We start from the raw sequence: 17,998 nt of genomic DNA, 5'->3' as shown, positions 1-17,998 counted from the left end.
TTTTATTGCATGCCCTAGACCATGGCAGTTCCATGTCAATAGATTCAAGGTACTAGTCATCGTCATCGAGCAGTAATCAAACTTTAGTGCAAGTCATCGCTGGGTAAAAATGGATAGTAATTACAGCTGCGTTCACATAAAAGGAAAATAAATGGTGTACATAAAATAATAATCTCTGAACACCCCAGCCGAGTTCCCAAACAACTCGACACATCCCGTTGGATCTATTACCCCCCGCTCAGTCTCAATTCTGTGTTCCGAATAAAACAAAAACCGGGAACAGTTAGCAACGCACAACGTCTCCCTCTCCCCACCAAAGAAATGCCTCATCCTCTCCACCCCGCATTGAGTAAATAACATAGTTGCCCTCGTCCAGACCACAGTAAAAGAGGGGAGAAAAATAAAATCAATAGCCAAGCCTACATATACCTCCCCCGAGGGACATAGGGAACCCCAAGTAATAATAGCAACAACAACAACAAAAAAACAGGGAAATAAAAGTAGGCTGAAACATAAGTAGGCCTAGGTTAGGCTATACAGCCCATCCCTCTCAGTTAAAGGAAAATAAATATAAATTGGACAGCTATAATGACCTTTAGGGGGTGGGTCTCTGGATATCGGCTATATGTCGTCTTACCTCCTTTAGTAATGGCATTAATCGCATTTAGTCATTGGTCTGTTTCTCATTGGCCAGGATTGTCTTTCAAAAAACGTTTTGCCTCTTCGGGAGTTTTGAAGTGTCGCAAGGCTCCTTGGTGAAGAATCCTGAGCTCGTTTGGGTATTTGAATCCCCTGAAGATGCCTCGGTCAATGGAGTATTTCTTCACTTCGTCAAATTCTCGGCGCTGACAGGTCCTATTCCAGCTGACAGGTCCTGCTGTAAAGCGAGTTTGGCGTTTCCCACTGTGATGGTGTTGTTTTTCGCCGCCTGTAGGACTCGTTCGTGTCGGTGAATCTCAGGAAACGTATGGTGATTGGGCGCGGTGATTGTCTGGCTGCTGGTGGGGGCCTCAGTGCTCGGTGAGCTCTCTTGAGCTCTATGGGCCTGTCGGTGGAAATGTGGAGCCACTCGGGAAGTTTGTCTTGCAGGTAGCGGATCAGTGGCATGTTTCCCTCTTCTTTTTCGCCCAGATTGAATAGAACACAATTATTCCTTCGCCCCCTGTTTTCCAGGTCCTCTGTTTTCTCTTCCAGATGCTCAATTTTCTTTTTAGCATATGCTATTGTTTGTTCCATTGTTCCATGGCATCTGTCAATAAGTTTTCCATGGATAGGATTCGCCCCTCTGCCTCGTCCAGGCGCCCCACGTTTATGGTTATCTTGTTGTTGATGTCAGGCAAAGCGTTTTCCAGGATTGTCACCTTGCCCCCTATCGCACTGAGCTGAGAGTTAATGGCATCTAATTTAGTGTTTAGTTCTGTACGTTGGGATCTCAACTCAGAAAGGATGTCTTCGACAGAGTGCGAGGTTGGCATTCGTTGTGCCTCGTGGGGGAGCGGGTTCTCTTGCTCCTGGCTAATGGCGCTAGTTTTTTCTGAAGCTAGCTTCTTCTTGGAGGCTTTTTCCGTCGCTAATACTCGAGTCCGGGTAAAAATGTCACCTGTAGTGTCGCCTTTTGTAGCCGCCATTACTTTTTCTTACTAAAGCTAAATGAGTTTGAACTTGGAGTGGAGGTAAGATTAGGAATTGGAAACTACTTAGTTCATGCGGCCATCTCGTCCAAGGGTCACGTGATCCCCCCAACCTTGCCTATTCTAAACAATGACAAACAATGACGTTATCATGTAGGAGTACCCCTTTCATTCTCCACATGTCCAATTCTCCCTTGGGCGTCCATTCATGTCTATCCTGTATCAATTCACTGTCAAGTGTCTTATCTACTTTAAGAGTTATCTGTGCTGCTTTGTATGTTCTTAAATATACACTGCTCAAAAAAATAAAGGGAACACTAAAATAACACATCCTAGATTTGAATGAATGGAATATTATATAATATAAATACTTTTTTCTTTACATAGTTGAATGTGCTGACAACAAAATCACACAAAAATGATCAATGGAAATCACATTTATCAACCCATGGAGGTCTGGATTTGGAGTCACACTCAAAATTAAAGTGGAAAACCACACTACAGGCTGATCCAACTTTGATGTAATGTCCTTAAAACAAGTCAAAATGAGGCTCAGTAGTGTGTGTGGCCTCCACATGCCTGTATGACCTCCCTACAACGCCTGGGCATGCTCCTGATGAGGTGGCGGATGGTCTCCTGAGGGATCTCCTCCCAGACCTGGACTAAAGCATCCGCCAACTCGTGGACAGCCTGTGGTGCAACGTGGCGTTGGTGGATGGAGCGAGACATGATGTCCCAGATGTGCTCAATTGGATTCAGGTCTGGGGAACGGGCGGGCCAGTCCATAGCATCAATGCCTTCCTCTTGCAGGAACTGCTGACACACTCCAGCCACATGAGGTCTAGCATTGTCTTGCATTAGGAGGAACCCAGGGCCAAACGCACCAGCATATGGTCTCACAAGGGGTCTGAGGATCTCATCTCGGTACCTAATGGCAGTCAGGCTACCTCTGGCAAGCACATGGAGGGCTGTGCGGCCCCCCAAAGAAATGCCACCCCACACCATGACTGACCCACCGCCAAACCGGTCATGCTGGAGGATGTTGCAGGCAGCAGAATGTTCTCCACGGCATCTCCAGACTGTCACGTCTGTCACATGTGCTCAGTGTGAACCTGCTTTCATCTGTGAAGAGTACAGTGGCGAATTTACCAATCTTGGTCTTCTCTGGCAAATGCCAAACGTCCTGCACGGTGTTGGGCTGTAAGCACAACCCCCAACTGTGGACGTCGGGCCCTCATACCACCCTCATGGAGTCTGTTTCTGACCGTTTGAGCAGACACATGCACATTTGTGGCCTGCTGGAGGTCATTTTGCAGGGCTCTGGCAGTGCTCCTCCTGCTCCTCTTTGCACACAGGCGGAGGTAGCGGTCCTGCTGCTGGGTTGTTGCCCTCCTACGGCCTCCTCCACGTCTCCTGATGTACTGGCTTGTCTCCTGGTAGTGCCTCCATGCTCTGGACACTACGCTGACAGACACAGCAAACCTTCTTGCCACAGCATGCATTGATGTGCCATACTGGATGAGCTGCACTACCTGAGCCACTTGTGTGGGTTGTAGACTCCGTCTCATGCTACCACTAGAGTGAAAGCACTGCCAGCATTCAAAAGTGACCAAAACATCAGCCAGGAAGCATATGAACTGAGAAGTGGTCTGTGGTTATCACCTGCAGAACCACTCCTTTATTGGGGGTGTCTTGCTAATTGCCTATAATTCCACCTGTTGTCTATTCCATTTGCACAACAGCATGTGAAAAATTGGGCGTGCAAAATGATTCAGCCCCTTTACTTTCAGTGCAGCAAACTCTCTCCAGAAGTTCAGTGAGGATCTCTGAATGATCCAATGTTGACCTAAATGACTAATGATGATAAATACAATCCACCTGTGTGTAATCAAGTCTCCGTATAAATGCACCTGCACTGTGATAGTCTCAGAGGTCCGTTAAAAGCGCAGAGAGCATCATGAAGAACAAGGAACACACCAGGCAGGTCCGAGATACTGTTGTGAAGAAGTTTAAAGCCGGATTTGGATACAAAAAGATTTCCCAAGCTTTAAACATCCCAAGGAGCACTGTGCAAGCGATAATATTGAAATGGAAGGAGTATCAGACCACTGCAAATCTACCAAGACCTGGCCGTCCCTCTAAACTTTCAGCTCATACAAGGAGAAGACTGATAAGAGATGCAGCCAAGAGGCCCATGATCACTCTGGATGAACTGCAGAGATCTACAGCTGAGGTGGGAGACTCTGTCCATAGGACAACAATCAGTCATATATTGCACAAATATGGCCTTTGTGGAAGAGTGGCAAGAAGAAAGCCATTTCTTAAAGATATCCATAAAAAGTGTTGTTTAAAGTTTGCCACAAGCCACCCGGGAGACACGCCAAACATGTGGAAGAAGGTGCTCTGGTCAGATGAAACCAAAATTGAACTTTTTGGCAACAATGCAAAACGTTATGTTTGGCGTAAAATCAACACAGCTGAACACACCATCCCCACTGTCAAACATGGTGGTGGCAGCATCATGGTTTGGGCCTGCTTTTCTTCAGCAGGGACAGGGAAGATGGTTAAAATTGATGGGAAGATGGATGGAGCCAAATACAGGGTCATTCTGGAAGAAAACCTGATGGAGTCTGCAAAAGACCTGAGACTGGGACGGAGATTTGTCTTCCAACAAGACAATGATCCAAAACATAAAGCAAAATCTACAATGGAATGGTTCAAAAATAAACATATCCAGGTGTTAAAATGGCCAAGTCAAAGTCCAGACCTGAATCCAATCGAGAATCTGTGGAAAGAACTGAAAACTGCTGTTCACCAATGCTCTCTATCCAACCTCACTGAGCCCGAGCTGTTTTGCAAGGAGGAATGGGAAAACATTTCAGTCTCTCGATGTGCAAAACTGATAGACATACCCCAAGCGACTTACAGCTGTAGTCGCAGCAAAAGGTGGCGCTGCAAAGTATTAACTTAAGGGGGCTGAATAATTTTGCACGCCCAATTTTTCAGTTTTTGATTTGTTAAAAAAGTTTGAAATATCCAATAAATGTCGTTACACTTCATGATTGTGTCCCACTTGTTGTTGATTCTTCACAAAAAAATACAGTTTTATATCTTTATGTTTGAAGCCTGAAATGTGGCAAAAGGTCGCAAAGTTCAAGGGGGCCGAATACTTTCGCAAGGCACTGTACATATCAAGTGGATAAAAGAGTAAACATTATTAAAGTGACCAGTGTTCAATGACTATGTACATAGGGCAGCAGTCTCTGAGGTGCAGGGCAGAGTACCGGGTGGTAGCCGGTAGTGATTAAGCTGTTTTTCAGTCTCTCAGTCCCAGCTTTGATGCACCTGTACTTTCTCCGCCTTCTAGATGGTAGCGGGGTGAAAAGGCTGTGTCGGGGGAATGAGATCTTTGATGATCTTCTCTCTCTCTCTCTCTCTCTCAGAATCAGACGACTCGGGGGCAGAAGCGGGAGTACCCTCACTTGGCCGTGCACAATATGACATCAGAGGGGGCGTACGTGGGTCAGCACTCCCAGGGGCTGGGGGGTCAGTACGCTGACTACTTCAAGAAGAAGAGGATCTAGAGATGACCTCTGAACCCCTGCACCCTATCTCCTAAACCATACAGTACATACACAGTCTCAGCTTTAGTGTTGTATTATGTTGGTATACACACAGACACACACAAGGCAGACTGACACACACACACACACTATGTTGCTTTTGTCCTGTTAAAGCCTTAACTCAGTTGGTGTAAATGTTTCTTGACTAATAATGGACATTGTTTCTAATGTATGTGAGCTGCTTCTGTATGTTAGGGTCAGTCAGTCTGCCTTGTTGGAGGCCAGTCAGTGTGTAGTCAGGTTTCCCTCTCTTTCTGTTTGAATCACTCTGTTTCTAATCTCTCTGTGCGCTTTTCTACAAACGGGGGAAACTGGCCAGTGTTGCAGACAGAGTTGATTTGATGACTCACTTTAACTGACGTGTTTTTCTCTTCAGTGTCTTTCTCTTTTTCTGATTGCCTAAGCTCTCCTTTTATCTCTCTCTTTGTGGAGACCTTGATGTAGTGTGTGCGTGCGTGTTGTGTCGTAAGTGTAGGAGTGATCAGCCATTCACAGGGTAGAAGAAGGCAGGGCTACCCTGGAAACTCAGAGACACAGGGTGAGGGATGTCTCATCACTGCTTTTAACCTTGAACAATGGACACTTATAGACTCCTATTGGTGTGGTGTACTAGGAAATGAATGGACACCTAACTTGGTACCTTATAGACATGACAATAGTCACTGAGTGGACACCTCTTTGGGTCGATATAGCCATGTATTATAACTAGCTAGTGGATGGACATTTCCAAGACCTAGGCCTTCTTCTAATGGCTCTGTGTATGATAGCTACAGGGTGGAAACCTTTTTACTGTTTATAATGGCTGTCGTTTTCTGTAGGGGCCATTGAACAGTGGCTCAGTCGAGGAACAGAAGGCTCTTCTTTTTCTGCTGTTTTTTAAATGACTTTTCTGGACGGGAAGCGCTGTGGAGACACAAACCAACCAACTTTAATACTGCTTCATAAACTGCCATTAGAAATGAAACAGGAGAGTAGCCATGTTGAATTATCTCAGAGTAATTTCCATTTGGATTCAGTCAATTCAGAAAGTAAAAGATGACCGTCAATTTTCATCAAGCCATGAATCAAATTTAAATGAATCACCTTGAGATTTACGTGGTACAGCAGGGGTAGGCAACCCTGTTCCTGGAGTGCTAAAGGTATTGTAGGATTTTATTCCAACTAGGCACCACACCTGACCAACTGAGCTAATTGATCAGTTCAGTGATTGACTAAATTAAACACACCTGGTCTTGCAGGTCGGTTACATCAAAAACGTGCCTGCGGCACTTCAGGACCAGGCTTGCCTACTACCCCTGTGGTAAAGTGAAAAAGCACTGAAACCCAACCCTTGTGGACTGACGGGGGGGTTTTAGAGGTACGGAGGGCATGGGATGAAGGCTTTAGCACCATGTTAAGTACTGGCACAGGTCTTCAGCCTTAGACCCAGGCAATAACAACAGCTACTGTACCAATTAATATCACAATGCCAACATGAGGGCACACAAGGGCATTGCCGCTCAATGTGTAGTGTGCTACAATCAAACTGTCAGTTTCTTTCTCTCTTTTCATCTTTCTTCCTCTCCTTTTCTCTCTATCTGATCCCTAATCTCTCTAATCTATCCGTTTTCATCCTCCACTCTGAGTTGAAAAAGCAGCGTTCTCCTGTGTCACGTGACTTGAAATACTGATGTTTTTAGTGGTGTCCTATATCATGCTCTTAACGGGCAAAGCTGTAACATATTTCAAACCCTTTCAGTGCTGTGTTACACTGGCTTAGAGCCATACTTTTACTTGTACTGTGTGTGTGTGTGTTTATGTTGGACTTGGCTTTTCCAGCCAGTTGATTGCTAGCTTCAACCACATCTTTAAAAGGCAATGCTTAGAAGTGTGTGTGTGTGTGTGTGAGAGAGAGAGACTGTAGGAAGCTGTCTCAGTGTCTGTAAAAGGCAGACCCAGGCAGGTCATAATGTCTGTCTGTAGTCAGGCACTTTAAGCCAGTCTGTGTTGTTTTAATGGCCCTCTGGTGATTTAATTAGCCTTTTTTCTCTAAGCCATTACCGGGTGTGCCACAGTGCTATGCAGAGCTGTGCCTGTGTGTTTTCTGACCTGATCATATTCCTTCTTTGCCTATTAGCAGGTCCATGTGTTTTTAAAGGAATTCATTGTACTGTATGTAGTCTGAGTTTGTGTGAATAAGTTGTGTATGCATTAATAACCTGCTTTTGGCAGGTATGAGGGGAACAGACAGCGAGAGGGAGAAAGAGAGGAGAGTGGGAGAGAGAAATGAAAGAAAGAGGAGAGTGGGGGAGAGAAAGAGAGGAGAGTGGGAGAGAAAGAGGAGAGAGAGTAGAGAAAGAGAGGAGTGTGGGAGAGAGGAGAGTGGGAAAGAGGAGAGAAAGAGAGGAGTGGGAGAGAGAAAGAGAGGAGAGTGGGAGAGAGAGAAAGAGAGGAGTGGGAGAGAGAGAAAGAGAGGAGTGGGAGAGAGAAAGAGAGGAGTGGGAGAGAAAGAGAGGAGAGTGGGAGAGCGAGAAAGAGAGGAGTGGGAGAGAGAAAGAGAGGAGAGTGGGAGAGCGAGAAAGAGGAGAGAAAGAGGAGAGTGGGAGAGAAAGAGAGGAGTGGGAGAGAGAGAAAGAGAGGAGTGGGAGAGAGGAGAGTGGGAGAGAGGAGAGTGGGAAAGAGGAGAGAAAGAGAGGAGTGGGAGAGAGAAAGAGAGGAGAGTGGGAGAGAGAGAAAGAGAGGAGTGGGAGAGAGAAAGAGAGGAGTGGGAGAGAGAAAGAGAGGAGAGTGGGAGAGCGAGAAAGAGAGGAGTGGGAGAGAGAAAGAGGAGAGTGGGAGAGCGAGAAAGAGGAGAGAAAGAGAGGAGAGTGGGAGAGAAAGAGAGGAGAGTGGGAGAGAGAAAGAGAGGAGTGCGAGAAAGAGGAGAGAAAGAGGAGTGGGAGAGAGAAAGAGAGGAGAGTGGGAGAGCGAGAAAGAGGAGAGAAAGAGAGGAGTGGGAGAGAGAAAGAGGAGAGTGGGAGAGCGAGAAAGAGAGGGACAGAGAGAAAAACAACTCCAGCTGCTAGCACAGTGTGTGTTTATTCATTTGGCGTTCCATTTTGATGCGTCTTTTTTTCCATGTCTCTGTGCACACGCGTGTGCGTGCATTTAGCGGAGGTCTCTTATGGTATGCTCCAGGTCTGTTACCATATAATATTGTGATGATAGTCAGCACAGATACCTCATTACCTCTGCATGACATCTCTCTGTCTCCTCTTAGAAGTGTTCCCTTTAGTATTGCATGTACCCTGAGTATACCAGACATTAGGAACACCTTCCTAATAATGACTTGCGCACCCCCCCCTCCCTCCCTCCCCTCAGAACAGTCTCAATTCATCGGGGCATGGACTCTACAAGGTGTTGAAAGCGTTCCACAGTTGCCCATGTTGACTCCAATGCTTCCCACAGTTGTGTCAAATTGGCTGGATGTTTTGGGTAGTGGACCATTCTTGATACACATGTTTTTTGACACAATAAAACGGGTGAGCCTGGCACCTACTACCATAATCCGTTCAAAGTCACTTCAATATTTTGGTTTTGCCCATTCACCCTCTGAATGGCACACATACACAATCCATGGCTCAACTGTAGCAAAGCTTAAAACTGCTGTCTCCTCCCCTTCATCTACACTGATTGAAAGAGCAGTGTTTTGTACACTCGGTGTATAGCGTTGATGATGTTACAGGTTTTAAAGCAAGCCCTGGTTAAAGGGGAGAATGAGAATCAGCAGTGGAATTGGCCTCAAGGGCCAGAGTGCTTTTAGTTTTGCTAGAACCAGTGACCTGACCAGAGGTTGAAGGGTTAAGGGCTTTCCCATCTACAGTAACAATCAAAAGTTTAGACACACCTACTCATTCAAGGGTTTTGTCATTTTTTATAATAGTGACGACATCACAACTATGAAATAACACATATGGTATCATGTAGTAACCAAAAAAGTGTTAAACAAATCAACATTTATTTTATATTTGAGATTCTTTACTGTAGCCACCCTTTGCCTTAATAACAGCTTTGCACACTCTTGGCATTCTCTCAACTAGCTTCATGAGGTAGTCACCTGGAATGCATTTCAATTAACAGGTGTGCCTTGTTAAAAGTTAAGAAGGAAATAAATTCCACAAATTAATGTATTTGAGACAATCAGTTGTGCTGTGACAAGATAGAGGTGGTATACAGAAGATAGCCCTATTTGGTAAAAGACCAAGTCCATATTATGGTAAGAACAGATCAAATAAGCAAAGAGAAATGACAGTCCATCATTACTTTAAGACATGAAGGTCTGTCAATCCAGAAAATTACAAGAACTTTGAAAGTGTCTTCAAGTGCAGTCGCAAAAACCATCAAGCTCTATGATGAAACTGTCTCTCATGAGGACCGCCACAGGAAAGGAAAGACCCAGAGTTACATCTGCTGCAGAGGATACGTTCATTAGAGTTACCAGCCTCAGACTGCAGCCCAAATAAATGCTTCACAGAGTTCAAGTAACAGACATCAACATCAACTGGTCATGGTCAAATCGCTGCAAAGAAACCACTACTACAGGACACCAAAAAGAAGAAGAGACTTGCTTGGGCCAAGAAACACGAGCAATGGACCTTAGACCGGTGGAAATCTGTCATTTGGTCTGATTAGTTCAAATTTGAGAATTTTGTTTTCAACCGCTGTGTCTTTGTGAGGCGCAGAATTGGTGAACCGATGATCTCCGCAAGTGTGGTTCCCACAGTAAAACATGGAGGAGATGTGATGGTGTGGGGGTGCTTTGCTGGTGTCCCTGATTTATTTAAAATTCAAGGAACACTTAACCAGCATGGCTACCACAGTATTCTGCAGCAATAAGCCATCCCATCTGGTTTGAGCTTAGTGGGACTATCATTTGTTTTTCAACAGGACAATAAGCCAACACACCTCCAGGCTGTGTACAGGATATTTGACCAAGAAGGAGAGTGATGGAGTGCTGCATCAGTTGATCTGGCCTCCAATCACCCAACCTCAACCCAATTGAGATGGATTGGAAGGAGTTGGACCACAGAGTGAAGGAAAAGCAGCCAACAAGTGCTCAGCATATGTAGGAACTCCTTCAAGACTGTTGGAAAAACATTCCAGGTGAAGCTGGTTGAGAGAATGCCAAGAGTGTGCAAAGCTGTTATCAAGGCAAAGGGTGGCTACTTTGAAGAATCTAAATATATACATATAAATATATTTCTCATTTTGTCTGTCATAGTTGAAGTGTACCTAAGATGAAAATTACAGGCCTCTCATCTTTTTAAGTGGAAGAACTTGCACAATTGGTGGCTGACTAAATACTTTTTTGCCCCACTGTATTTTGATTAGTTTAACACTATTTTGGTTACTACATGATTCCATATGCGTTATTTAATAATTATTCTACAATGTAAAAAACATTGAGTAGGTGTGTCCAAACTTTCGACTGGTACTGTATATCGGTTGTGCCCATCTCTGCATGTTGACATCTAGGTGTATTGTTATATTCATTGGAAACAAGGTACACGGTCAGTGTTGTAGGAGAATCAGCTAGTTTGATGTGTCTGTAGGCTGCGTTGACACAACAATGTTGGCACTACACTGGGTGAGCACAAAGAGTGAGCCTGTGCCTAGGGTACTGAACCGTGTGTGTGTGTGAGAGAGAGCTTTGCAATACTGAAGTCTTTACGACCGAACAGAATATTTTAAAGGCTTTACAGTCGTGGCCAAAAGTTTTGAGAATGACAAAAATGAATTTCCACAAAGTTTGCTGCTTCAGTGTCTTTAGATATTTTTTGTCAGATGTTACTATGGAATACTGAAGTATAATTACAGTGTGTCAAAGCCTTTTATTAACAATTACATTAAGTTGATGCAAAGAGTCAATATTTGCAGTGTTGACCCTTCTTTTTCAAGACCTCTGCATTCCGCCCTGGCATGCTGTCAATTAACTTCTGGGCCACATCCTGACTGATGGCAGCCCATTCTTGCATAATCAATGCTTGGAGTTTGTCAGAATTTGTGGGTTTTTGTTTGTCCACCCACCTCTTGAGGATTGACCACAAGTTCTCAATGGGATTAAGTTCTGGGGAGTTTCCTGGCCATGGACCCAAAATATCGATGTTTTGTTCCCCGAGCCACTTAGTTATCGCTTTTGCCTTATGGCAAGGTGCTCCATCATGCTGGAAAAGGCATTGTTCGTCACCAAACTGTTCCTGGATGGTTGGGAGAAGTTGCTCTCGGAGGATGTGTTGATACCATTCTTTATTCATGGCTGTGTTCTTAGGCAAAACTGTGAGTGAGCCCACTCCCTTGGCTGAGAAGCAACCCCACACATGAATGGTCTCAGGATGCTTTACTGTTGGCATGACACAGGACTGATGGTAGCGCTCACCTTGTCTTCTCCGGACAAGCTTTTTTCCGGAAGCCCCAAACAATTGGAAAGGGGATTCAGAGAAAATGATTTTACCCCAGTCCTCAGCGGTCCAATCCCTGTACCTTTTGCAGAATATCAGTCTGTCCCTGATGTTTTTCCTGGAGAGAAGTGGCTTCTTTGCTGCCCTTCTTGACAGCAGGCCATCCTCCAAAAGTCTTCACCTCACTGTGCGTGCAAATGCACTCACACCTGCCTGCTGCCCTTCCTGAGCAAGCTCTGTACTGGTGGTGCCCCGATCCTGCAGCTGAATCAATCTTAGGAGACGGTCCTGGCGCTTGCTGGACTTTCTTGGGCGCCCTGAAGCCTTCTTCACAACAATTGAACCACTCTTCTTGAAGTTCTTGATGATCCGATAAATGGTTGATTTAGGTGCGATCTTACTGGCAGCAATATCCTTGCCTGTGAAGCCCTTTTTGTGCAAAGCAATGATGACGGCACACGTTTCCTTGTAGGTAACCATGGTTGACAGAGGAAGAACAATGATTCCAAGCACCACCCTCCTTTTGAAGCTTCCAGTCTGTTATTCAAACTCGATCAGCATGACAGAGTGATCTTCAGCCTTGTCCTCGTCAACACTCACACCTGTGTTAACAAGAGAATCACTGACATGATGTCAGCTGGTCCTTTTGTGGCAGGGCTGAAATGCAGTGGAAATGTTTTTAGGGGATTCAGTTAATTTGCATGGCAAAGAGGGACTTTGCAATTCATCATAACATTCAGGAGTATATGCAAATTTCCATCATACAAACTGAGGCAGCAGACTTTGTGAAAATGAATATTTGTGTCATTCAAAACTTTTGGCCATGACTGTAGACCCAGATTGGGTGTGCTATTTGCTTTCTACTGTTTTCTTTTTAAAGTATGTGGATTCTTTCTGACATGAAATCTCTACCGTAGATTTTGCAATATTTTATATTACAACTACGTTGATATTGCTTTACTGTGAATAAGCTATTTCTAGATGCAATCGAATTTTAGCATGCATATTTACTGCTGTAATATACAAATATGTTTTCAACAATTAATATTGCGTTTGACACTTTGGAATTTGACACAGAAGGCAAAAAAATACATTTTAGATTTTATTTATTTCATTGTGTATTTATGTAAATGTTTCCGAGAGTCATTATTTCTTTGTTTTCCTCTGAAAAATGTATTTGTTTTTTCTTCTTTATGAGCAGAAAGAATAGTCTTTTACATTCCAGAATAAACATGGACTGTAAACTGAAAAACTATTCTGTGTTGTCTTCTTCTTGCATTGACTATCTCATCCACACATTGTCTGTCCAGCACCTTCTTTACATATGTTCTCAATATCACATTTTCCCTTTTCAACTGTGTTTGCCTACGGTAAAGATACCTGTAAGTCAGTGGAGGCTGGTGGGAGGAGCTATAGGAGGATGGGCACATTGTAATGGCCGCAATGGAATTAATGGAACGGAGTCAAACGTGGTTTCCATATCTTTGTGTTTGATACCGTTCCATTTACTCCATTCCAGCCATTACAATGTGCCCGTCCTCCTATAGCTCCTCCCACCAGCCTCCACTGCTGTACGTGCTGTAGACCTTACTGGCATATGCATTTCATGAGCTATACAACAATGTCTGTTCCGCTAATTATTTTTCTGTGGTTTACCCTTTTAGACGGTCTCATATAACACCTTTTCAAGGCTCTGTTCTTCATCTCCTTCCTTCTGTCCTCACACCCCCAATATTGTATATTCAAATAAAGACATGAAATATTGGACATACACATTATGGCTGTACTTAAGAAGCTGTTTTGAAATACAAGCGGTTTACAGTAAAGTTTATGTAAAGCTATACTGCCCTCCATTGTCCATCACAGGTACTACTTTCCCATCCTCCTCCCTTCAATGTAAACAGTATCCTTCATCCCAATCCAACCCACTGCTAACAGTATACTATATCCCATACACCGTTGCTCATTGTGTATTTATTATTACATGTTTCACCTTTCTATTATTTTACTCGCTGCATTGTTGGGAAGGGCCCGAAAGTAAGCATTACACTGTTAGTCTACACCTGTTGTTTCTCTCTGCATTGTTGGGAAGGGCCCGAAAGTAAGCATTTCACTGTTAGTCTACACCTATTGTTTCTCTCTGCATTGTTGGGAAGGGCCCGAAAGTAAGCATTTCACTGTTAGTCTACACCTGTTGTTTCTCTCTGCATTGTTGGGAAGGGCCCGAAAGTAAGCATTTCACTGTTAGTCTACACCTGTTGTTTCTCTCTGCATTGTTGGGAAGGGCCCGAAAGTAAGCATTTCACTGTTAGTCTACACCTGTTGTTTCTCTCTGCATTGTTGGGAAGGGCCCGAAAGTAAGCATTTCACTGTTAGTCTACACCTGTTGTTTCTCTCTGCATTGTTGGGAAGGGCCCGAAAGTAAGCATTTCACTGTTAGTCTACACCTGTTGTTTCTCTCTGCATTGTTGGGAAGGGCCCGAAAGTAAGCATTTCACAGTTAGTCTACACCTGTTTTTTATGAACAATGTGCAGAATAAAATGTGATTTGATATTTCACCAGTATCCTATATCCTACACATCTGTCACCACTCACAGGGAGGTGGCCTCATGCAGTCAGTCCATGGTTAGAATCCTGTTCACTAACATGTCGTTGGCTTTGTCACTGTGACATCTTCACAGTGGCCGTAGCAATCCTTTTCCAAAGTCCATCTTGCACAGGTCCAATCGAGGGCCTCTCTCCCGCTTTTTCTTCAACCCTTTTCTCCATTTTAGAACTGATTATAAGGATACAGGTCCACACATACATGGCAGAGCTGATACATGTTGATAAAAGGTGAAAAGGTCAGACTGAGTGGTGGGCCCCAGGTGACAGAGGTGTACACAGTGTCACATTCAGCAAGGGATCAAAGCTACGTGTTCGCACGTTTCATTCCATATGCAATGTATGTATTCATGCTTCTACACCTGCATTGCTTGCTGTTTGGGGTTTTAGGCCGGGTTGCTGTACAGCACTTTGAGATATCAGCTGATGTATGAAGGGCTATATAAATACATTTGATTTGATGATATTCATCCTTATAGTTGATATCTCTAGTATAATATCTCTCGGGGAAAAACAGAAGTGTAAATATAGAGGATGTCAAAAACTGCATGAAAGAAAGTATCTTGCAGCAGCACTGATTTTGTTGTTTTTTTGGTCCAGGTCACCATAGTCTGTGACCCTTAACCTTTCACCCTTGACCCCTGGGATTGTATCAGTGGTAGGTAAGGCTTTGCGTAGAGGGTAGTTGCTGTGGTTACAAGCTGTTGTTGGCAAGCATGCGGGTGAACTCGTCGATGAGGCTCTTGAAGGTGATCCTCCTGTCAGGGGTGCTCTCCCAACACTTCCTCATCAGCTCATACACCTGCAAGACAACATGATCATAACTAACGTAAGTTACATAAACTATTTTAACACCTGCTAGACAACTAGGCTAGAAACCCCTACCCGAGGTATAACAAAACACAAACATGTCTTCCAAATATGAAATGGATGGTTGTGTGAAAATGTTTTTATGCAAAGTGGTTAAATTGCTAGATATTGTGACACACACCCTTAACTTGAACAGTGCAGAAGAATGCCTGGGGGACAGGGGCACCTAAGCTCATGTAACCTAATATTGCAAGCTATGGTATTGCTCAAATTCAGAATACAAGTAGTCAGTGCATTCAGAAAGTATTCTGACCCCTTCACTCTTTCCACATTTTTTTTCCCACACCCCCACAACATGATGCTGCCACCCCCGTGCTTCATGGTTGGGATGGTGTTCTTTGACTTGCAAGCCTCCCCCTTTTTCCTCCAAACATAACGATGATCATTATGGCCAAATAGTTATATTTTTGTTTCATCAGACCAGAGGACATTTCTCCAAAAAGTACGATCTTTGTCCCCATGTGCAGTTGCAAAACGTAGTCTGGCTTTTTTATGGCGGTTTTGGAGCAGTGGCTTCTTCCTTGCTGAGCGGCCTTTCAGGTTATGTCGATATAGGATTTGTTTTTATTTTTACTAGGAATAAATGTCAGGAATTCTGAAAAACTGAGTTTAAATGTATTTGGATAAGGTGTATGTAAACTTCCGACTTCAACCGTAGATACTTTTGTACCCGTTTCATCCAGCATCTTCACAAGGTCCTTTGCTGTTGTTCTGGGATTGATTTGCACTTTTCGCACCAAAGTACATTCATCTCTAGGAGATTTGGGAGCAATTTGGAAATTGCTCCCTAGGATGAACCAGACTTGTGGAGGTCTACAATTTTTTTTCTGAAGTCTTGACTGATTTCTTTTGATTTTCCCATGTCAAGCAAAGAGGCACTGAGTTTGAAGGTAGGCCTTGAAATACATCCACAGGTTCACCTCCAATTGACTCAAAATATGTCAATTAGCCTATCAAAAGCTTCCAAATCCATGACATCACTTTCTGGAATTTTCCAAGCTGTTTAAAGGCACAGTCAACTTAGTGTATGTAAACTTCTGACCCACTGGAATTGTGATACAGTGAATTATAAGTCAAATAATCTGTCTGTAAACAATTGTTGGAGAAAATACTTGTGTCATGCACAAAGTAGATGTCCTAACCGACTTGCCAAAACTATAGTTTGTTAACAAGAAATTTGTGGAGTGGCTGAAAAACAAGTTTTAATGACTCCAAGTGTATGTAAACTTCCCACTTCAACTGTAAGCATTACTCAATACTATGTTTATACACCTTAAGCAGCAATTACAGCCATGAGTCTTCTTGGGTATGACGCTAAAAGCTTGGCACACCTGTATTTGGGGAGTTTCTCCCATTCTTCTCTGCAGATCCTCTAAAGTGCTGTCAGGTTGGACAGCTAATTTCACGTCTCTCCATGGATGTTCGATTGGATTCAAGCACGGGCTCTGGCTGGGCCACTCAAGGACATGTCCTGAAACCATTCGTGCGTTGTCTTGGCTGTGTGCTTAGGGTCGTTGTCTAGTCTGAGGTCCTGAGCGCTCTGGAGCAGGTTTTCACCAAGGATCTCTCTGTACTTTTCTCTGTTCATCTTTGCCTCGATCCTGACTAGTCTCCCACTCCCTGCCAATAAAGAACATCCCCACAGCATGACGCTGATGACCACCATGCTTCACCATAGGGATGGTGCCAGAATTCCTCCAAGTGTGACACTTGGCATTCAGGCCAAAGAGTACAATCTTGGTTTCATCAGACCAGAGAATCTTGTTACTCATGGTCTGAGAGTCTTTTGATGCCTTTTGGCAAACTCCAAGCGGCCTGTCACGTGCCTTTTACTGAGGAGTAGCTTCCGTCTAGCCACTCTACCATAAAGGCCTGATTGGTGAAGTGCTGCAGAGATGGCTGTCCTTCTGGAAGGTTCTCCCATCTCCACAGAGGAACTCGAGAGATCTGTCAGAGTCACCATTGGGTTCTTGGTCACCTCCTTGACCAAGGCCCTTTTCCCCTGATTGCTCAGTTTGGCCGGGCAGACAGCTCTATGTAGAGTCTTGGTGGTTCCAAACTTCTTCCATTTAAGAATGATGGAGGCCACTGTGTTCTTGGGGACCTTCAATGCTGCAGACATTTTTTGGTACCCTTGAAATGTTATTGAATCCATTTTAGATTAAGGCTGTAATGTAAGAAAATGTGGAAAAAGTGAAGAGGTCTGAATACTTTCCGAATGTACTGTACATAAACAATCAGCATTACGATATTTATTAGTCTTGGAAATATATACCTGGAAACACACAGATACAATAGGTGGAAATATCAACTATGAATATAATGTAAACTTCACTTTTTGGTAACTGTTCAAAATATTGCTCTCATTCAGAGCTGTATGGTCATGCCTTTTTAATGTTGTGGCTATTGTAATTGGCTCTAAGGAAAACAAGTGGGCTCAGACATTGAAAAAAATGGGGTCCAAGATAACTTAAAGGATTTTGTATCTTTAGCCCCAAGTCTTGCAATTAAGTCAAAGGGGCAATCACTGATTATATTTAGTCTCAAATCCAATATGGCATCCACAATCAAATATGGCTGCCATAATAACATTTGATGGAGGTTAAAATCACCTGTAAATATGAATTTAGTATTTTAGTATATATTTTTATTGTGTACAATAGTCATGCCTATAAAGAATGTTGGTGTGTATACATTTTATTCTGAATCAGTGGAGGCTGCTGATGGGAGGACAGCTCATAATAATGTCCTGAACGGCGCAAATGGAATTGCATCAAACACATGGAAACCATGTGTTTGATACCTTTCCACTTATTCCGTTCCAGCCAATACCCTGAGCCCGTCCTCCCCAAT

General features: G+C 43.7%; 2 protein-coding genes across 3 annotated transcripts in view; one reads left to right on the top strand and one right to left on the bottom strand.

Moving 5' to 3' along the window:
* The window catches only part of raver2 (ribonucleoprotein, PTB-binding 2), a 137,322-nt gene extending 124,400 nt beyond the window's left edge, over nucleotides 1-12,922 (top strand). For both annotated transcript variants that reach the window (XM_036978624.2, XM_036978623.2), the window contains exon 15: nucleotides 5,075-12,922. In XM_036978624.2, the coding sequence (XP_036834519.2) occupies nucleotides 5,075-5,215 (141 nt within the window). In that variant the 3' untranslated portion in view covers nucleotides 5,216-12,922. The remainder of the gene's footprint in view (nucleotides 1-5,074) is intronic.
* The window catches only part of jak1 (Janus kinase 1), an 80,855-nt gene continuing 75,616 nt past the window's right edge, over nucleotides 12,760-17,998 (bottom strand). The window contains exon 24 of the mRNA XM_036978622.2: nucleotides 12,760-15,077. Within this exon, the coding sequence (XP_036834517.2) occupies nucleotides 14,970-15,077 (108 nt within the window). The 3' untranslated portion in view covers nucleotides 12,760-14,969. The remainder of the gene's footprint in view (nucleotides 15,078-17,998) is intronic.

The sequence above is a fragment of the Oncorhynchus mykiss genome, chromosome 5 (genome assembly GCF_057628025.1).
Source record: "Oncorhynchus mykiss isolate SJ-2025 chromosome 5, ASM5762802v1, whole genome shotgun sequence".
NCBI classification, from domain to species: domain Eukaryota; kingdom Metazoa; phylum Chordata; class Actinopteri; order Salmoniformes; family Salmonidae; genus Oncorhynchus; species Oncorhynchus mykiss.
This window is presented reverse-complemented; position numbering and strand designations above follow the sequence as displayed.